This window comes from Poecilia reticulata, linkage group LG21, assembly GCF_000633615.1.
Source record: "Poecilia reticulata strain Guanapo linkage group LG21, Guppy_female_1.0+MT, whole genome shotgun sequence".
NCBI lineage: Eukaryota > Metazoa > Chordata > Actinopteri > Cyprinodontiformes > Poeciliidae > Poecilia > Poecilia reticulata.
This window is the reverse complement of record NC_024351.1, coordinates 15131054-15153511: the sequence shown is the minus strand read 5'-3', so window position 1 is coordinate 15153511 and position 22458 is coordinate 15131054. Positions and strand designations below refer to the sequence as shown.

Below are 22458 nucleotides of genomic sequence, written 5' to 3'. Positions count from 1 at the left end.
TTAAAAGTAAGTGATTTGATCATTTTGGCAACGGTGCGTCTTGTACAGAAAAACAATTACAAGATGGGGATTGTGTGGGGAGACAAAAACAAAATCTAGACAATCCGAACAGTAAAGAAATCTTACACAAATATAACTCAAAGACAATTTTTCCCCCAATATATGCGGCAAGACTGGTGAAGAACATGTATGAACTCAAACACTTTTCAAAAATCGAGCGATTTTTGCAGCTGGCCGACTCTGAGATTTATCTACTGTACCTCCGTAAGGACATCTACGCAGAGAGCTATATCCTGACAACTCCTCATCTAGACACACAAATAGATAAAGGTGAAATCTGATAACACAATGAATGAAAAGTGGAAAAAGAAAGGATGTGGACAAAAAAGAGCTTACAGTTGTATACAGATGTGAAATTACTAAACTCATACGCGATGAATAATAATTCGACTCAGATGGTGGGAAGGGACTACAAAATGGACACGAGAACAAAACACATCTGTGCTGATTCAGATGTATTTCCTGGGAAAAATGACCAAAGAAAGCCATAAAAATGAGCTGACACAGGGCTGTGTTAAATCCAACTACTGCCCCACCTAAATAAATGAATCTGTTCGTATTCAGTAATCACTCGGTCGAAGTCGTTTCCCAAGAGAAGAGCTGAAGATAATAACAGATGAAAAACTCCTTTCCACATTCATATTTTGAGAAAACTCCAAATCGAAGCATCTAACCCCACCCCAGCTATGAAGTAATCAGCCGTGACCTGCAGAACTCACTGCTTGGGAATTAACTGCGTAAGAAAATTTATGCATCTCATCTTTATGACGCGCTTCGAAAGGCAAGTGTGTGAAATGCATACATCACTAAGAAGGTTTGACGGAAACCAAAGCAGAACAAGAGCAGCTTAGGATGAATCCTGAAACTTAACAAAATTCAGCTTCTTGTAAGAGAGAAAAAAACAAAAAACAATCACCAAAGGGCAACAGTGGCAAGTTGCTGGTTGGCATGGCGAAGCCGTTACCGGGCTTAGGGAATGCCAACCATGCCTCACACAAACACACATTTCTGCCTGTAACGAAGCGCTTTGCTCCACAATATCCTCTCACTTTGCCGTCTGTTCACTTCCAAGTTCACTCGGATCAGAATGCAGAGGTTGAGTTCATTTGAAAATTTCTCAGATTTTCTTTTTGGTTTTCATTTAATAATGTTGATGTTAAAGGCAAAGGTTTTATGTTGCGCAGTTACGTACAGTAACATCGTCTGGTCTTTATAAGCCTTCCAGTTGCATCAATCTGCCAAATCCGCTCTGGCTCCACCAAGAATGCAGTGAACTGTTTTCTCTCAGTTGTGCAACTGCATCACAGATGGTATGTTCTTCTGCTTCCAGGTCTCACATGTGTTTGAAAATTATTCAGACAGACTGAATCAGCTGATTCGCCAGATCAGCTGCTGAGGCATCGATCCAGCGTTTGTCTGACTAGTCCGTCCACCATTCCGCGGATATCTTCACTTTTCCAAAAAGTTTAATACAAGTTCGACATGCTCTTACCAAGTCTTGGTGTCAAATCATGTAAAATAACCCAAAAGATTACAATTAATAATGAATATTAATTACTATTAGACAGCTTGGAGTTCAATGGTAAATTTAATTTCTTAAAAATTTGTGTCAGGCTCAACATTTCACAAACTTTTGTAATTATCTACTGCGTTGTGTTTAAGGATCGATTTTCTCTGTTCAGACAAGGAACTGTTTTTAATGTAAAATCATTCAAACTGTGAACAGTTCGATTGAAAAGCCAACATATTTTATTCACTTCTGATATAAACTGCAAAGTGTAATTTTTTTCTCTGATAATGCTGGAAAATACTGAAATAATTTTTGAGATTTTTTTTTCCATAAATAGCATCCTTCATATTTATTTATTTATTAAAAAAAATCTATCTACACATATTCATTTGTTCAATAAATACCAATAAAAAGTTTTATTTTACCTCAATATTGAGGAACTTCATTAGTAACCCAACTCTTTCAATTGCTCGGGGGAGAATATAAGCAATTGTAGTGAGAAGTGGGAGTGGGAATGTGGGAAAAAGAAAACAAGGCATTCAACTAAAGTAGAAGTGTGTCTTTATGAGCTGGGAAAAAATTATTCTCAACATAAAGTGGCATCTTGGTGTCACAAATTCCTCCTAAAAATGTAATTATTCATGGGTTTCTGTTCAAAGTTTTACCAGAAACGTGAAAGTCTTGTCATTTGAGACCTTTAATTTCCCTCCTCCTAAGCGGCACTAGAGTTCTTCTCAGCTTGTGCTTTCTGTTCACAATGACTTAAGATCTAAACCTAAACCTAAACCACATGTAACAGCTTGTTTTTATTGGTGATTAAAAGGCTCTCTGCCTGTGCTGGACAGTCAAGTGAAAAGGCGTTGACACACATGTGGCAATGAAGTTGTGTGTGATGAACAACGGGAATTATGGACGTTGCAGCTGTGGTTTACTATGTTTAAGCATCTAACCCAAGACAAACTCAGGATGTGTGATTGTGCTTTCATCTGCAGCTCTGTTTGCTATTTAGGAAGTACTTGGCGGGAAAGAAAAAGGGCATTAAATCACATCAATTTGTTACAGGCCTGCAGAGTAAAAAGTATGCATGTGCGTGTGCCAAGAGTGAATTCGAAGCTCATCTTTTTTGTCTCCGCTTCCTGCTCTTTGAAATGAATGAGGCATAATCCTCCTGAAAGCAACAGCTAAAACAAACATAGAGACAAGAGTGTCCAAAGGAAATGCTGACACTGGGTTTCAGAGATCAGTGGGACTGTGAGCCTGCAGCTGAGTGGGTCCAATGAACTAACACACACATGCCTGCACGCGCACGCGTGCGCACACAGCAACATAAACAGAGGAATATTTAAAAGAGCGAGAGTGACAAGTGTGTGTCTTACCTCGACTTATTCTCTGTTTTTCTCCAGACAGAATTCCTGGCGTGTCAATCACACTAATGCTTTCCAGCACAGGGTTGGGTAGCTGGGCGCACACAAACCTACACACGTACGCACGCACACACACACACACACACACACACACACACACACACACACACACACACACACACACACATACAGACATGTTTAGACGTTTCTGTTGACTGATGTTCCTCATTTATTGCTGCTGACAAAACAGCACAAGATTTGTAGGTGTTTTTCCTTCTGAAAAGATTAAACTGATAAAATAAAAATCATTTTTCACTAAGTTGGGACACTTTGGCTCCTCGCTGTCCCTTGGTAATCTTTAAAAAAGTATCTTTATTATCTTACTGCGGAGTTCCAGGAAATATAAGCACAATCTACTGAAAAAAGTTGAAAATGTTTTTTCCTTTTTCCTTATTCCTAAATTAAATTTAGGTGCATTATCTAGAAACAGCTTTTTTATGTCGGCAGGTTAAGCAAAAAAAATAAAAAATAAAAATTTCTTGTTGATCTTATCAATCTCAAAAACAATAGTAGCACAAATATGTTGTATATGCATATTGTCTTTACTGTCTAGCACTAATGCACTAAAACTCTGTTTTGACGAAATTACTAAATGGAGGATGCATTTGTGGGAGAAGCCATGAGGGTCACAGCGGGATTGACAGGAAGTGGTGGACAAGTACAGCCCGTCCTGTGCGCGCAGTAGATTGCTGCGTTTCACTTCATGTGGCCAGTGTGCATGTGCGTGTTGATGTGTGTGTGTGTTGAAGGTTTACAGAGCCTGTAAGTCACAGTCCAATGGGATCCTCTGGCCTCCTGCCACATCAACATGCATACATTCAAAAGTCCCTGGATGATTCAGAAATGCTGGTGGTTCCAGGCTGGAATCACACGCTCTGTTTCCTGTCCTAAAAAGATGGCCGGAGCTGAAATCTCCTATTTCACCAACTCATTTCCACTGCAGCTTTGAGCAGAAGTAATGACTGACTTATCATGTGCGCCGCGTCACATACTGTAGAACGAGATCCTCCCCAAAATGACCCCAAGATATGGAGGGGGAAAAAAACAACCGGAAGGAATTTCAATTTCCATACCATACGGGATTTCACACCCTGTTCATCAAAGTCAGGGCTGAACAAGAACACAGTTAATTTAATAGATTATACCCTAAATGAGCTGAAAATGCATCTGAATCATATAGTAGCCATTTTCTTTCACTGGCTTTTCCTGGATTTACTCGAGACAAAAAAAACATACAATATTGAAATGCGGTAGGTCTACTTCCCTTTGTGCATCGTTTATTTAATTTCTTGTGAATTTTTTTTTTTTTATATCGGATGCTGATGTAAGACTGAACGCACAAGAACTCCAGAAATAACTTGTGTAAATATAACTATGTATTATTCCTTTTCCAGAAGCTTTTTTGTGTAAGGTGAACGATTTTGACTCCCCAGAGTCTAATCTCCAGAAACCTAATTTCTAATCAAGATTCTCATTCAAATCTTCTTCACTGAGGAGGTGCTGCGACTTTGCTGCTGTTGCTAAAAGAGGAGTTGCAAAGGAATGTCGAGCTTCCAACTTTACACCCAAACCTTAACTCTAAAAATTAGAGGTATACTCTTACCTTGAGTAAAATTAAAACTCAAGACTAGTAGGTACTCCATTGTAGTTTTGCCGTATGCAGGAGTACATTAAACGCAGCACAAGACTTAACCCTCCTGTTGTCCTCGGGTCAAAATGACAGAGATTTGTATGCGTTTTCCCTATACACAGAAAATGAGGACAACAGGAAGAGATAAAACCTCCTTTCAAAGCATGATTACTTTTGTATTTTATTTAAGAAAAAGCCACAGGCGAAGCAGTTGAAGATGATTTTTATTCCACGTTAAAACTTTTTCCGAAGACAGAAAAGCAGCGAGGTACACATCGAAGCAATGCATCATCATCCGACAAACAGAAAACACACTGGAAACGCCAGTGATGCCACTTATTTCATGTCGCAACCCATGAAAACCGCCGCAGGGTTTTGCAATCCACATTCAACAGACAGCTTTTCCGTATTCAAGTGAATGCGCTCATCTGACGACATACAGGGACGTAATGAGTAAAGCATGCTGCTGATGACTTTCCAGCCATCTGAAACTAGTGTAAATGGTGTGGTTAGAGTTTCTTCATAAAGCCAGTCACTAGTAGATTAATACGAGTATTTCTGTAGTTGCAGCACAAACTTCTCAGGAAGCAACATGCTGTTATGATTAAGAAACCAGGACTACAAAAAAAAAAAAAGGAAAACTGCGTAGCCAATAGGGTCCAAACCTTTCCAACAATAAACTAATGAAATGCTGCTATGCTTTGTTAAGCCGAAAATAGTTCTTAGTTCCTTTTCCTTGTAGATTAAGGGTTAGAGCCATCTTTTAATGTCAACTTGTTTCGTCTGAGCTGAAGTAATATAATAATGTTTTTACCTCAGCCAAAGTCCAGACTTGATTTGGATAAAGAAAACTGGAATGACAATAACTTTAGATTTAAAACTGCAAAGGGTATGAAGAACACTGAGAAGCAGAGAAGTGGAAATATTTACTTCGAGTTGTTATGTAACCCCTTTACTCTTCTGACAACTTTTAAGGATCTCTGGCTAAAATGGAATCGAGTCTAATGTGGTCGTTTCATTTCATTACTGACCAATTAGAAACTGAGAGGCTATAAACGTCGCCAACGCTACTGTTAGAAATACCGTAATGTGCATTTCTTTCAGCGAAACACACGATTCAGAAAGTAAAGTCTGCCGGCGTGAGATACTTTTTAAATGGTTCGAAATACACTTTGTACGAAATGATAAATACTAGCTCAATCAGGATGTTATTGGACCATTTTTGTAATAATTCACTGGAAAATTCCCAAGTCAGTAGCTTGTGAGATGTAAAATGAAAATACAAATATGTTAACACCGATACACGTTTTCAAACACACACACACACACACACACACACACACACCCCCCAACACACACACACACACACAATGGCCATGACAAATCTACGGAGAAATAACAAGCATCTGCACATTCAGTATTCAGTCTCTGTCAAAAACAAAACATATATTGTAGATTGTTATTAGTGTCACAGTATCAAAACATGTTAATGAGATTCGAAGCAGCTTACGAATCACAAAAAGAAAAGAAAAATATCTAAATTAAATTCATATTCTCCAAATTTTAATTATTCAACAACAAAAAAAAAGCTAATGCAGGCGCTACACCTAATTGTTGTGATAACCATCGTTTTGTTTTGGGCATTCTTCTGCCTTACAGGAAGCCTTGGTCATTTTTATGCCAGTCTTAAACATGGATCAGAAAATTAATTACATACCTGAAAAACTCAAATTCCCACAGTACCAGACAGAACAAGTGCTGTGAAATACTGTAATTCACTTTGATTTAATATTGCTAAGGAAAAAAGCAGTAAATGAGGCATTTTCCTCTATGTTACACTTTCTGTATCCCAATGCTTATGTTTCATTTTATTATCTATTGACTGTACTTACATATTTGACATCTACTTTTATCCTACTGTCTGTTTTAGCTGTTTTGTTAGGCTCTAATAAGAGTTTTCTGTGGCTGTTCAAATATTTGCAGGGTAAATTCAACAAAATTTTGTCAAATTGTACGAATGTTAAAAAAATCTGCCTATATTAAGTAGTTTCAATTTGATGGAAGTTGAAATGCTTTGAAGACGGAATGACAGAAACAACAGGACTGGACGACGGATATCTTGTTTGTTTTTTTTTTGTACATTTGTATGTTGAAGTCCTCCAGTTCCAGTTTTCTCTGGGCATGAATCTATTCTCCTTTTTCTTTTACTCGGGTATTTTCCTCTTGGAAGGAGGCACCAGGTGTGCGGGCAGCTCTGAGGGCAGCTCATGTCCCTCCAGTTTCACCTTGATCAGGTGATTAGCCAAAGCGAACTCCTCGTCATCCAGCATCCCATCCTTATCGATATCTGCCAGCTTCCAGATCTTCCCCAGCACAGTGTTGGGCAATTTTGACTTCACCATCTCCTTTTTTGCATTGGCTCCGGTCACCTTCCCGTTGACGGGGGAGAGGGTGTAGAAAATCTCGTCGTACACGGGTTTGTCGCGGGCGACCACCCACTCCGCCTCGTCGATGCCTTCGCCGGCTCCCTCCCCGTATCCATGCCCGAACGGACCGTCCAGAGTGCCGTCGAACGCGCCGCCCTTCACCACTGCGTTGGGCATTTGGGTTTCCTCTTGGCGAACCAGCACCATCAAGCCAGCGATGTCGTTGGCCAGCATGTCGTCGACTGCCTCCAGAAGTTTGGGTTTGAGAGGCTGAAACTTGGTGAGGTCCTGAGCTTGGAGCTGGTCCTGGAGAACAAAAGTCAACGTCAGATCATGACGTCATCTGTGACCCCCTGAAACATTCACTTCCTTCTCTGCTTACCTGCATCTTCTTCAGGTTTGGGAAATCTCCAGGCGAGATCTGATGTTCTCTCTCGATGCGCTTGTAAATGTCTCCCAGACTGGCAATCAGCTCTTTCTTCTTGTTCTCCTTCCCGAACACAGACGGCATCTCTTTCTTCAGAGAGCTGATGATGTAGGCGTGGACCTGCGAACGGAGGAGGAAGCGTCAGCATTTTCACGGGGATATTTCTCGACAGGTCAGTTTTTGCAATTGAGACACCGATTTTGAGTTCACGCAAGTTGAGATGGAAAACAAACAGAAATTATTCACAGATGGCTGGAAAGTCGATCCTGAATAATGAGGACCCAATATCACTCCCAGAACCTGAGCAGAAAGTTCTAAAAGAGGTTCAGGACCAGAACCAGAACCAGCAGATGACATGGCTCCCCAAATCATCACTGACTGACTGTAGAAACTTCACATTAAGCTTCTAGCAGCCTGGATTCACTCTTCCTCCAGACTCTGCCACATTGACTTCCAAATAGCATACAACATATAGTTTCATAAGAAAAAAAAGGATCATGATCCGAGTAACAATCCAAATTATTTCCTCCATTATCCCCGTTGCTTCATTTTTAACCACACTTTTTCCTTCTACTCAACTTTCCATTAAGTCAGTCAGCTTCTTTAGGTAGGGACTTTTTTCGCATAACCTTCATGATAGTGTGGACTATAAAAAACAACAACTTTTGGATAATTAAAGATATATATGTTTGATATAACATTCAGATTTCATGTGAATCTGAATATTTGGTCAATGTTACACACAAGAAAACGCTTTAAATAAATGTTTTTTTGACAATGTTCTAACCATCTGCAAGTTCAACGAAATAATATTTTAATCATTTTATTATTTACCTGCGATGTACTAGCATAAAAATAACCAGTTGCGACAAAAGCATTTCAGAAAGTTCAACAAGTTCAAAACATCTCATCTGTAGATATAAAGCCTCTGGCTCCACCTGACCATGAATAATAAAAATCTATGATTTTTGAACAAAAACCATCTTCATCCAACCACATTTAATCATAACAAGACATAAAAATAGACATTACCATAAAAGAATGAATAAAGTGTTTGCATGCATCTGCTTTTAATTGGTATGTTCTTACCTCCCATCTTTTACTTATGACTTCAAACCTTTGCAATGTATAATTTGTTATTTTGTTGGAAACACAGCTTGGTGTTGCACTCAACATTCCTGAAACTAGTTTAGTCATCCACTAAATCTTTCAGGTTTGTTTTAATCATTAGACAAACTATTGCATCAGAGATTTTGGAGGTTGAAATGGGGAAAAAAAAAAAAAATGTGGAAAATTAATCTAGCGAAAGAAAAATTCCGGAAAAAAATCCATAATATTTGTGGGGTTGCCGTGTTGATGCACGCGCGTTTTCCTGCGTCCGCCTCATGTCCTTGAAACACTCAAACACACCCATCAGCTGTGGAGCAGGAAAACTTCCATCAACTCTGATAAATCTGTGCGTCCGAGCGTACGCCCTTCCTCAAACTACGACGTGAGGTTCCTACCTGACTTCCTGCTCAGAGAGGAAATGGGAGATAATTCACTCAAGAGCTGAAAAACGATGTTTGTCCCACATGATCGGTTTTGCGACAGCGATAAGCGCTTTCCTGTCAAGGTTAACAGCCGTGGGAGGGGTGGGGGGGGGAACAAATAGGAAACACATGATGCTGACATTCGGCCACGTCATTAGAGGTCCTGTTAATCTGGCTCTGGGTCACAGGGTTTGGGAGAAAATGTTCCAGATCTCTGCTGTCTTTCCAGCCAGAGCCTCACCTTGGCAAGTCTTGCTCTCTTGATCAAATCATTGAGTTTTCTAAGTGCTGCATTTCGGGGTAAAGACTGGATGTCCTTAAATAAATCCTGCTCCTCCGCTTCAAAAAGCTTCCTGTTGTCAGGGATCAGCAGCGGGTGAGACCAAAACGAGCCGATGTAGACGCGGATCACCTGCAGATGAGAAAAGCGGAAGAAATCAACGGAGGTTTGTACTAAAAAAACGAAGCAAAAGCATTCACATTTTTTTCAAATATTGCCACAAACACAAACTCCAATATTTCCTGGTAGGATTTTATGTGACATATTGTCACAAATTAGCGTAAAAACATCAAGAGAAAAGAAGAGCGCTAACAATATTATAAACCACAAAACTCCAAAAACACTAAATATTACCAAGTATTTTTGATCTAGTTTCTACTGCAAATATCTTGGTATACTTAAAAAAAGATAAAACTAACTTACAAGTAACTTTTCAGCAAGATATAGAAGATTGCTTGAAGTTAGCAACACCTTAATGAAAAAGTTCTTGTTATAACTTAAATAATCTGCCAATGGAACAATACATTTTTCCTGTATTTTAAGACAGAATATCTTCCACTGGCAGATTATTTCACTTGTAACTAAGGAATTGTTGACTGAAAACAAACTCATGTATCTTGCTGAAAGGTTACTTGTAAATTAGTTTTGTTTTATTTCAAGAATATTAAGAAGCTAGACCAAATATACTTAGAATTTTGGGTTTTTGCGGTGAAGTGCAGCTGGTGTTGTCCCACACTGCTCTCCGTAATGAGGAGAATAATCTGAACCTGTGTCTTCATTTCAAATGATTTTCACTCCATACAGCATCAAACTTTATGTGTGTTTCACCACAATGCCAAAATGCCAAACAACTGCGTAGTGAATGAATGCCCATCTTTGTACCTCGGGTGTGTTGACTATTTTGCCCAGCGACCACATCAAGGCACCGTACACTCTCATCAGCTGCTGGGTCTCGATCTGGTCCGCCTTGTTCAGCACAACTCTGGAGAAAACAGAAAACAGAGCTAATGAGCTCCTTGTAAGAAGATGATAAAAAAAAAAGATGAAATAGTTTTGCACCACAACAAAAATATACATCAACTGGGTCCCAGATTCCAGACTAAACTCCGCGTTTGTTTCTTTATTTGAAACCTCCTTAAAAAGTATTTGGATCTTATGACTGGTAGATCATTGATTTTTAAAATGGAGCATCTTGATTCTGGATTAATTCACATGAGCTTTATTTCAAAATTTGTTACTTTTGGTCCTGTCAAGGAAATTAGGATCTTAGACTAAAAGCAATAGTTTGTCAATGTAGATACCATTAGAACTCCAAAAAAATAACAGTTTTAGTGCTACTTAGTCAACCTGAATTTGAAGTTTTCTAGAGACTAAACAGGTAGAAAAACTCGCTCTACTTTTTCCATTTGTATGGGTGTCATTGATTCAGTCAAAGATGGAAATGTTTGTAGGTAAAATGTTAAAATCAAGCTACGAGTTTGTAAATGAAAGACAAACCGAGGGAAGTTATTGTCAAGTACTTCATTTATTTGGCACCAGATTTGTTTAATTGAAAAAAAAAAAAAACTAAGATGAAAAAAGTCTGGAAAAAAAAACAGCCAGTTTTCTATACTTATCTGGACGTGGCTCTCTTTTCCAGAGAGCGATGGAAACTTTTATGAATTCAAAATTATGATCTGGTAGTTAGAAGCCTTACAGTACCTGATCTTGTCTTCATGGTTCTTTAAGGCCTTTATCACTTCCGAGAACTCGTCAGAAATGTCCAGTTTGTGGGCATCGAACAGCAATATGATCCTGTCCACACGCTCTGCAAACCACTCGAGGACAGCAGCAAAGTCATAGCCTAAAATGAGATGCCAAAAAAACCCAACAAAGAAACAAATTCAAACTACTGCTTGTCCTTCAAACAAGCACAGCAAGTCCAGTTCCCAACTCTGGACTTGCTGTGATATGAGGGAAAAAAAATGGAAACTTCAGGTGATGATGGATCAATACTCTCCAGAGAAACTACGGTGACTCCAGAATAAAGCAGAGCCAAAAGAAACAAGAACTTTATTAAAACACGTTGACAGAGAAGAATGTTGTTTCGTCTTTTGAAGGTCGAGCTCTCGACGTTACACACCAAAGCATCTTTTTTACATAAAAAAAAAAGTCCTGTTTTAGGTTTAAAAATTAAAATAAAAGGGAAAGATATAAATCCTCACTCGATGAAAACCACCACCACTGTCCTCTACTGTAAATTAATCAGTGTGAAAATCATCATCATTGACGTTTGGCCGTGCGTGCCACTGAAGGACAAACATGAGGCTTGTCTCAAGGAATCATACCAGAATAAAATAAAAGTACAAAGAACATTAGGATGAAATATTAGTGAGGTGAAATTTCCACTCAACACATAAGGACAATTAGTACATTACAGGTTAATGAGTTACACCATAAATTATAACAAGCCACAGCAACCAGCAAGGAGGCCAGCATATATTAACAGTTTAAAAGCTAATTTTTGAAATGCTTTCGCCAAGATAAAAACAATAACGTACGATCTATCTAGAAGTTTTATGTGCCTCTGATATTTACAAAACCAATTTTTTTCTTCTATTTTCAATTAGATTTTGGTGTAAAATCAACACTTGCCCTTTACCAAAGGGACATTTCTTTTTTAAATCTATAACAGCTTTGAATGATTAACTAACTAGTGTTGATAGAGCTAAGGTCTTCAACACATGACAACATTAAATCTGATATGGTTTTAACAGACTCGTTCTGTGGGAATTAGCAGAAGGTTAGCTGCAGTGTCACCAGGAACCTGCATGAATCGAGCTGCTGCTTGAGAAAACAAGATAGAGCAAAATAGAAGAATTTACTGTTGTTCACCCTGGAAACTTCTCACATATTGAGGGGGGAAATTGTTAAGACATTTTAAGGTCTGTTTTTAACCTCGAAAGGGTTCGACGTTCCTCAGCCTGCTAAACCACAAAAATGGAAAACGAGTTCATTTATACTGCTAACATTTTACCTGAAAAAGATGCATTTAAACTGTAAGATCAGGCTGTTAACAGGTCAGAATAGAACTGGAAAAAACTATTTGATTAATTTTTGAAATACATTGCATTGCTAAACGTAATTGCGCACCCATCAGGATCATTGAATTCAGGGGTTTCAATCAGCGTCTGGAAAAACGGTCCACATTTCAGGTAAACCTTGTAGAAAGCCTTGTAGCCGAAAAGTGTAGACCAGAACCACATTAAAACCTTTACATTAAATATAGGATATCATTAAATCTAATTTGTTCTTAAAAGTAAGTGATTTGATCATTTTGGCAACGGTGCGTCTTGTACAGAAAAACAATTACAAGATGGGGATTGTGTGGGGAGACAAAAACAAAATCTAGACAATCCGAACAGTAAAGAAATCTTACACAAATATAACTCAAAGACAATTTTTCCCCCAATATATGCGGCAAGACTGGTGAAGAACATGTATGAACTCAAACACTTTTCAAAAATCGAGCGATTTTTGCAGCTGGCCGACTCTGAGATTTATCTACTGTACCTCCGTAAGGACATCTACGCAGAGAGCTATATCCTGACAACTCCTCATCTAGACACACAAATAGATAAAGGTGAAATCTGATAACACAATGAATGAAAAGTGGAAAAAGAAAGGATGTGGACAAAAAAGAGCTTACAGTTGTATACAGATGTGAAATTACTAAACTCATACGCGATGAATAATAATTCGACTCAGATGGTGGGAAGGGACTACAAAATGGACACGAGAACAAAACACATCTGTGCTGATTCAGATGTATTTCCTGGGAAAAATGACCAAAGAAAGCCATAAAAATGAGCTGACACAGGGCTGTGTTAAATCCAACTACTGCCCCACCTAAATAAATGAATCTGTTCGTATTCAGTAATCACTCGGTCGAAGTCGTTTCCCAAGAGAAGAGCTGAAGATAATAACAGATGAAAAACTCCTTTCCACATTCATATTTTGAGAAAACTCCAAATCGAAGCATCTAACCCCACCCCAGCTATGAAGTAATCAGCCGTGACCTGCAGAACTCACTGCTTGGGAATTAACTGCGTAAGAAAATTTATGCATCTCATCTTTATGACGCGCTTCGAAAGGCAAGTGTGTGAAATGCATACATCACTAAGAAGGTTTGACGGAAACCAAAGCAGAACAAGAGCAGCTTAGGATGAATCCTGAAACTTAACAAAATTCAGCTTCTTGTAAGAGAGAAAAAAACAAAAAACAATCACCAAAGGGCAACAGTGGCAAGTTGCTGGTTGGCATGGCGAAGCCGTTACCGGGCTTAGGGAATGCCAACCATGCCTCACACAAACACACATTTCTGCCTGTAACGAAGCGCTTTGCTCCACAATATCCTCTCACTTTGCCGTCTGTTCACTTCCAAGTTCACTCGGATCAGAATGCAGAGGTTGAGTTCATTTGAAAATTTCTCAGATTTTCTTTTTGGTTTTCATTTAATAATGTTGATGTTAAAGGCAAAGGTTTTATGTTGCGCAGTTACGTACAGTAACATCGTCTGGTCTTTATAAGCCTTCCAGTTGCATCAATCTGCCAAATCCGCTCTGGCTCCACCAAGAATGCAGTGAACTGTTTTCTCTCAGTTGTGCAACTGCATCACAGATGGTATGTTCTTCTGCTTCCAGGTCTCACATGTGTTTGAAAATTATTCAGACAGACTGAATCAGCTGATTCGCCAGATCAGCTGCTGAGGCATCGATCCAGCGTTTGTCTGACTAGTCCGTCCACCATTCCGCGGATATCTTCACTTTTCCAAAAAGTTTAATACAAGTTCGACATGCTCTTACCAAGTCTTGGTGTCAAATCATGTAAAATAACCCAAAAGATTACAATTAATAATGAATATTAATTACTATTAGACAGCTTGGAGTTCAATGGTAAATTTAATTTCTTAAAAATTTGTGTCAGGCTCAACATTTCACAAACTTTTGTAATTATCTACTGCGTTGTGTTTAAGGATCGATTTTCTCTGTTCAGACAAGGAACTGTTTTTAATGTAAAATCATTCAAACTGTGAACAGTTCGATTGAAAAGCCAACATATTTTATTCACTTCTGATATAAACTGCAAAGTGTAATTTTTTTCTCTGATAATGCTGGAAAATACTGAAATAATTTTTGAGATTTTTTTTTCCATAAATAGCATCCTTCATATTTATTTATTTATTAAAAAAAATCTATCTACACATATTCATTTGTTCAATAAATACCAATAAAAAGTTTTATTTTACCTCAATATTGAGGAACTTCATTAGTAACCCAACTCTTTCAATTGCTCGGGGGAGAATATAAGCAATTGTAGTGAGAAGTGGGAGTGGGAATGTGGGAAAAAGAAAACAAGGCATTCAACTAAAGTAGAAGTGTGTCTTTATGAGCTGGGAAAAAATTATTCTCAACATAAAGTGGCATCTTGGTGTCACAAATTCCTCCTAAAAATGTAATTATTCATGGGTTTCTGTTCAAAGTTTTACCAGAAACGTGAAAGTCTTGTCATTTGAGACCTTTAATTTCCCTCCTCCTAAGCGGCACTAGAGTTCTTCTCAGCTTGTGCTTTCTGTTCACAATGACTTAAGATCTAAACCTAAACCTAAACCACATGTAACAGCTTGTTTTTATTGGTGATTAAAAGGCTCTCTGCCTGTGCTGGACAGTCAAGTGAAAAGGCGTTGACACACATGTGGCAATGAAGTTGTGTGTGATGAACAACGGGAATTATGGACGTTGCAGCTGTGGTTTACTATGTTTAAGCATCTAACCCAAGACAAACTCAGGATGTGTGATTGTGCTTTCATCTGCAGCTCTGTTTGCTATTTAGGAAGTACTTGGCGGGAAAGAAAAAGGGCATTAAATCACATCAATTTGTTACAGGCCTGCAGAGTAAAAAGTATGCATGTGCGTGTGCCAAGAGTGAATTCGAAGCTCATCTTTTTTGTCTCCGCTTCCTGCTCTTTGAAATGAATGAGGCATAATCCTCCTGAAAGCAACAGCTAAAACAAACATAGAGACAAGAGTGTCCAAAGGAAATGCTGACACTGGGTTTCAGAGATCAGTGGGACTGTGAGCCTGCAGCTGAGTGGGTCCAATGAACTAACACACACATGCCTGCACGCGCACGCGTGCGCACACAGCAACATAAACAGAGGAATATTTAAAAGAGCGAGAGTGACAAGTGTGTGTCTTACCTCGACTTATTCTCTGTTTTTCTCCAGACAGAATTCCTGGCGTGTCAATCACACTAATGCTTTCCAGCACAGGGTTGGGTAGCTGGGCGCACACAAACCTACACACGTACGCACGCACACACACACACACACACACACACACACACACACACACACACACACAGAGAGAAAGAGAGAGAGAGAGGAGAAGGCAGTGACATTAGACCAAATCAGGACAGAAGTGTAAAGTGTTCTTATAACAAACACTGTCCCACACTGGGACACCTCTACCTCTCCTTTCTCCTCTTACTCGTCTCATCTCTCTGTTTGCTCAGCTGAATAAATATGAACACGTTAGGGGTCATCCCCATGGCAACCCCCTCTAATTCTAACTCATTATGCTCTTTCTCAGCAGTAAAATAGCTGCGATAGCATATCTGCCAAAAAAAAAAAGAGTATAGAGTTTTTCAGAAGGATGGCAGTGCAGTGGCTTACACAGGCACCCATTTTAAAGAGTCTAAAAAAAAAAAAAAAAGTCTGAGCCATAAGAGGAGGGAAATTCAATCACACAGGAATGTGGAGTGCTGGTGTGGATTCTCACTTGTTCTCTCTTAACTGCTGCAGTCTTTCCCCTCTACCTTTACCTCTAAATAGCATTTTGCTTCCCCTGAACACTCCTCCTGAGACGTCCAGCGACACCTGCGCCTCGTTAATTGGCGACCTCGCCGAACGTGTGTGTGCGCTCGCTGAACCGCAGTGTCTACCTGTTCAGAAAAGCGTTTCCAAACGCGTTCAGCTTTCTGAAGGGCTTCTTGGGGTCGACCACCAAAGCGTTCCCGGGGATGACTCCTTCGGTGTCGCCGTGCATCACCGCGATGAAAGAATCCGTGGTGGGCTCCGGGCCAATCCGCATTCCGGGAAAATCCTGCTCCAGCAGGTAGCTGCAGGTGAAATTGAAGGTCACGGTGTTAAAACCAAACAAGATGAGGGACTTCTTCAAACAGTCCAGCAGTTTGTAAAACTAAACCAGCCGTATAGGAACAGGTTTTCCATTAAGTGGGACGAGGCTTCCAAGAAAATGCTACCAGAAAGAACAAAGAGCAGTTGTGTGGGACAAGGCAAGGCAAGTTTATTTCTCCTTCACGCACCACTGCATTTGGCATTTTGGTGTTTTGCCAAATGCATTTCAAATTTCACCTAGCCTATGGATATCACAAAGACTAAAGCCGAGGCCACACTGTTCCCATCTTTCTTTGTGCATCGACATATTTAAAAATGTGAGTTAAGTGTGTCCAAATGAAACATCAAATCCAATCACATCTTTGAAAAACTTCACAGTGTTCTACTGCAGCAGGACAGGGTTGATCAGTCTAGCTGTGACAACACGGTCTTGTTTTGACCTTTTATTTTGGTCCTTATTTAAAAATCAACTGGCAGTCTGCTAATGTAATTTTGTCAGATAGCTACTAGCGAAACTAACCAATAAGTAGGGCAGGCGAGGAGGTCAGCTTTCAGTTTCAGTGTCAAGCAAACCAAAGTGAACGAATCTTCGTCAATGCAGTGTGAAGAATAGAATTAAGTAATATTATGCCATTGCTATAACATGCGACTCATAGCTGCGTCGATTTTGTAGCAGTGGTGCTCATGTGTAGTCTACAGGGCACGAGAAAGCAGAGGCGCATCAACATAAAAAAAAGGACAAAAATAAAAATCAATGGAGACCGGATTATCTGGTAATCATATTTTTGCAGCATCATGTTCCCTTCCCACTGAATTAAAAGGCAATTCTAAAAGTGTTGCAGGGTACAAAAAGTTGTGACAGCCAAGGTTGAAAATTGCATAAAATACTTATTAGACATGCCATGTGTTTAAGATTGAATTCTGAATTGTATTTTTTGTTTTAAACGTCACCTTTTGAACTCATGGATAAATTTTATGGTACTTTTCACAATTATAATAGCATTAGCAGACCTTGAGGAAAGATTTTGCCAACTGGAAATTTTAGGGTCACATGTTTCAAATGTAAACTGGGATCTGTCTTCCATAAGATTATCTGACTAAACACACACCTTGCCAGAGGAGACAGTGGTGCCTGGTAGAGCCATCTCTATGTATACGCGCTTGAGTAGCGTGAACCCCGCTTTCTGTGAGAACGTTGTGCAACATACACACAGATCCGTGGCTCAGCTACAAGGATGATGCATGATATACAACCTCACTCGAGTACAGCGTGTGTGCGCAGTTATAACATTTGCGTCATTCCAGATCACCTCAGCTTGAATTCTGCACTTGGACTACAAATTTATTTGAAGACTCACAGCAGCATGTTTCATAAAATCTGCTAATAAATCATACACCGTGAGGTTTAAAGGAAAAAAAACAAAAAAGGTGCGTTTAATCACACAAACACGCAGGAGATTACTTGCTCTTTGACACCATGTGAGGTTAAATCAGTAAATTCAGCCTCACGATGAGGTTCACTGGGCTTATCTATGAGCTGCAGAACATGGAGGTGCAGCAATGCCTCGTTTTGCAAGAAATGTTGCTTTGCAAAGTATGCAATTTTTGCAGGAGCAAGAGCCAAGACCACACATTACTAAGCAGTTTGTACATTCTGCATTGTGTTGTTAAAATGCTGGTGGTGTGGGGTCAGGCAGCTGACCGGGGGAGCAGCCATCAGAGACCGAGGGGGTTAGAGAAAGAATTAGACCTTTATGAGGAAGATGAGAGAGCAGGGATGTCTCCATGTCTTGTAGCAGGAAGTCACTAACAGCATCATCTCTCTGGCTTTCAAAGCCTTAACTCGCTAATTACCCACAGCGCTCTCTGCAAGTGTGTCTCTGTGCAAGTGTGTGTGCAGACGCTCCTCGGCTTAAAAGAGGCTCAACGCCATGCTGCTAATATTGCTCAGCATTACACATTAATTCCAGGGGTAGTCCAGGTCATGTGCTTTGATAGGCCACAGAAAATGCAGTTGAAGCAAAAAACGAAAAGATATAACATGACCTAAGTTGAATTTTGGCTCTAAAATGTTCAGTCAAAATTGTTACATTTGAAAAAATACATCAAAAATATATCTCGAGTAAATCCAGAGAATGCATGTAGGTTCAAAACGAACCATTTACCATATTAAAAAATTTAAAGTTTGTTGAAATATTGCCTTAATTTCAGGGGGTTTTTTCGTCTTCAGTGGTTAAAAATTACGTATGATATTTTATTTATCTGAAAGTCTGTTACATCTTGAGCAATTTTTTGATGGTAAAATTACTCTAGAGCCTTGATCTGTCAACAATTTGACAAAGAAAAGTATATGCAAGCAAATAAAATCAGATTTTTAGGAAGCACTGGTGAAAAAAACAGTAACTAGTAGATTACTTGGTTGATTTAAAAAAGTTCTATGGTAATTGTGTAAAGTCTAATGCAGGTTTGTCAACAGGAATGTAAGAAGATTTATAAATCCCTCTAGGATTCTCAAAACTCCAACACAGTAAATAAAACACTGGTTTGGAGTGTAAGCCAGTTGCATAACCATCAATTAATCATCACTCATTAAGAATGGCATAGGATTAATAGCATAACATATTTGAAAAACCTTGATGAGGAAACTTCAACAAAAACAAGAACGGTTTAATATTTGGATTTAATATGTTAGTGTATCTCAAAAAATTATTTCTTTTTCTCAAAAGTAAAAAAAAAAAATTCTAAATCAATGGTTGAACAAGCAACACTTCCTGTTAAACAGCAGAAAAAACAATAGTTATGCACTGAAATTGTAAAAGTTGTTGGATGAAATATGTGTTGGTAATATACACTCAAATATACAAAGGAAAAAAAAAAACACAATACGGTCTGCATACATTTTCCTCCATAACACAAAGGACTGGATGAGGTGGTAAACATCACCCAACAGTTTCTGCATCTCCATGAAAACCAGGTCTACCTCTCATAGCCATGATGTCAAAGTTGTACCTTTAAAACCCAATGAGATCTCTGGATGCTGCAAGCCTCACTTTATCACTGACTGAAAACCTATCAAGCAGAGATTCTCCTTGTTGGATCTGATCTGTGATCAGCAGATCAGAAACGACAAATGAACTGAAAACCCTGATACAGCATGCGTGTCTGGCATTTTATCCCAAAACATTTGATCACAGTTGTTCTACGTAAGGAACTACATCTTTACCAGAAGCTATTTTCTGCACGGTACATTAGCATAAAGATAAGATGAAAGGAAAGAATGCTGATCCATGCAGTGATGCTTCCAGATGCAGCACATTTGTGTGTGTGTGTGTGTTAAATAAACTTTTTTATAGAGTACATATAGTCTGCAGAGGTTCACCACAGGCCCTTGGTGCCATTTTCTATGTTTCATTTGTGATTTTTACCAGTGTGGTTTGTGCATAAGAGTCTGCTTGGGCGTGTCAGCCTCTCCTTGTTTTTATCTTTCTGGTTTCTCCTGCCATGTGCATTTCATCTTTCAATCTAACAAAGTCTAACAAGAGTGCGGCTGCACAGTCTCACCGTATGAAGCTCGTCTTTCCAGTGGAGTACTGCCCCACCAGCAGGACCATCGGCTTGTTGTCAAAGTCAGCATCCTCCAGCGCCGGAGAGTGAAACTCGTGGAACTTGTAGCTCTCCTCCAGCGGCAGGAGTTTGGTCTTGTAGAGTTTTTTTAGTCCATCACTGACCGTCTGAAAGACTTCTGGCTCCTTCTTCCTCCGATCATCGGTTCCAAGCCAGCTGAACATTGCTGCAGTTTACCTACTGTTGGACTAATTCACCAACTTTTAGGGTTGGGGCGGGGGAGGAAAAAGCCAAAAATAAAAAAATAACTTGAAGATTAGCGGGACACAGGTCAGCTTGTTCGGCTTTTTCCTGACATGCAGGTTCAGAAATTAAGTGTAGGGAGATGCTTTTGCATATATGACAAAAAAAAAAGACAGATCTATTTTTTTTTGTATAGAAAAATATAAAAAATGGACAAAACCAATACTTACAAAAATTATGCAAAGTTAATTTATGTCACAAAGTGGTCAAGTAAATTAAATGTCAACGTTTAACCTGCTCTGAATAAAGTTGATGAAATAATCTGGTGGTTATTTAATTTTACCTACAACTAAAATCAACGAAACAGCATATTTATTTATTACAATTCAATCGGGCTCATCGGTCCTTCCAGCTCCAGGCCACCAATGCTACCCAGCACTGTTTTGAATGAGTTTTTTTTTGTTGTTTGTTTACTAATCTGCATCAGTAAACAAACTTCATTGAGAAAAACGTATTTATTCTGCTCAGGCACAGCGCACCGTTACCGCTATTAAGTATGATCCAATAGTTAGCAGAGGAGTCCCAGAAATGATGTGGCTGTCTGTCAGTGTGCATCCACCGTTATTGTTCAGCTTCTCCGGCTCTTCTGCTCCAAAACAACCCGAACCTCTTTCAGGGTGCGCGGGTAATTCTGCTGCTTTCGAGACAAAAAATGAAAAACTAAATGTTTCAGCTAGCGCTAGGCGTTATTTTTCCTGTCACGCAGCAAAGCTGAGTGAGGCAGCAGCTGATGTCCTGCAGCCCAATTTAAATGCCGAATGACGGAGAGAGGCGAAACCTGACCCCGGCGGAAGTGCTCAGCTGCTGGCAGGGCGAAGCTCGACCCACCGCGGTCCCGCCCAGTGATGATGATGCGGAGCAGCCGTCCCGGACGGCGCCATGTTGGATGAAGAGGAGACGGAGGGAGAGGGGAGCTGCTATGGGTAAAAGCACAGCGTCACCTAAAGGTTACATCTGAGTATGAAGATATTTTTCCTGTAAAGATAATTCAGTCAACTGCTTTCAGTGCTGCTATAAAACATAACGTCAAAAAGTGAATATATAAGTTGCTTTTTTTAATACTATCTTTTAAAAATGATTGTAGAAGTCGCCATTTTATGTCATTTTCTAATATGCAATTGCTTTACGTGTGCATAAATTGGTATTGGGTGATAATGAAAAATATGGGAGAGAAAAAAAGTGATAAAAACATATTTTACAGTTTTTTCCAACATCCCTACCAGAACCTACAATAGGTCAGAACATGAACATTTTCAAGCTTAACAATCTAACCAAAACGACTAAGCAAAAGGCACCAATTTATTGACATTCCTATCTGATGTATGGAGGCATGTACAATTTATCAGAAGTCACGATGTGGGCAGAACAACATGTTCTGTTCAAACTGTAGCTGATCCACCTGAAAGTAATTGGGATGGGTCTTGCATCCACATGAATTTCTCCAATCACACCTTAAATAGTTGTTAGATATTATGCTTTTGAAATGACTGTCAATTAGAATGATTCTTTCTGAAATGTTTTCATATTTCAAACGCCATTAATCCAAAGGCACATTAAGTCATATTTCCTTTTATTTTAAATAATGTCAGCAGGGGGCTCCCAAGAGTCCTTGAATGCACAGTATGAATCTAAGAATTTTTTTTTGTTGTTGTCTAGTTTATCAGAAAAAGGGCACGTTTTAAATTCACACAATAATCTTCAAATTTAGCTTATGTTATATGTTGTTAATTTACTAGTTAGATGCTCAATGTGGAAACAAATAGAAAGAGAAACTGTGATGCCTGGTTAGGCCAGCTTGGGGCGATCATAGGTATACAAATATTGTCTTTCATGAGATATGACAATATTTTTGATGTAACAAGTAACAGCAAGAATTTAACAATATTTTTAAAAACTAATTTGTATGTTCTTTGACATACAAATAAGCAACCAGATTGAGTCATCATATCATAAACAAACAAAACAATCATTTAAGAAAGTGAACTCTGCACAATGCTAGCAATCATACAGTTATATCAGATGTCTGTTTTAACATGCAAATAGTTATTTGACAATTTAAGTATGTTTATTAAAATATGAAGCAGGTTAGGAAAAAAAAGTCACCCTCACTTAACAGAAACTGACA

The 22458-nt window shown here is 39.0% G+C and overlaps 1 protein-coding gene and 1 long non-coding RNA gene across 2 annotated transcripts; one reads left to right on the top strand and one right to left on the bottom strand.

Moving 5' to 3' along the window:
• Positions 1-4828: 4828 nt before the first annotated feature.
• On the bottom strand, positions 4829-21229 carry ehd3 (EH-domain containing 3). The gene is made up of 9 exons (XM_008398115.2): positions 20819-21229; positions 20028-20290; positions 16271-16447; positions 15528-15625; positions 10991-11132; positions 10172-10271; positions 9251-9421; positions 7433-7597; positions 4829-7356 (listed from the first exon to the last, which is right to left on the bottom strand). The coding sequence occupies exons 2-9, from the start codon at positions 20252-20254 to the stop codon at positions 6829-6831; spliced, it is 1608 nt and encodes a 535-aa protein (XP_008396337.1). The 5' UTR covers positions 20255-20290; positions 20819-21229; the 3' UTR covers positions 4829-6828.
• On the top strand, positions 7564-8130 carry LOC103457739 (uncharacterized). The gene is made up of 2 exons (XR_532469.2): positions 7564-7649; positions 7726-8130. It is a non-coding gene; the product is annotated as an uncharacterized LOC103457739 (long non-coding RNA).
• Positions 21230-22458: the final 1229 nt, after the last annotated feature.

Coding starts and splice junctions, on each gene's coding strand:
- ehd3 (XM_008398115.2), bottom strand. CDS start 20,254: ATGTTCAGCTGGCTTGGAACCGATGATCGGAGGAAGAAGGAGCCAGAA. Junction 16,448..20,027: donor GGAAAGACGAGCTTCATACG/GTGAGACTGTGC, acceptor TTTCACCTGCAG/CTACCTGCTGGAGCAGGATT. Junction 15,626..16,270: donor GGAAACGCTTTTCTGAACAG/GTAGACACTGCG, acceptor GTACGTGTGTAG/GTTTGTGTGCGCCCAGCTAC.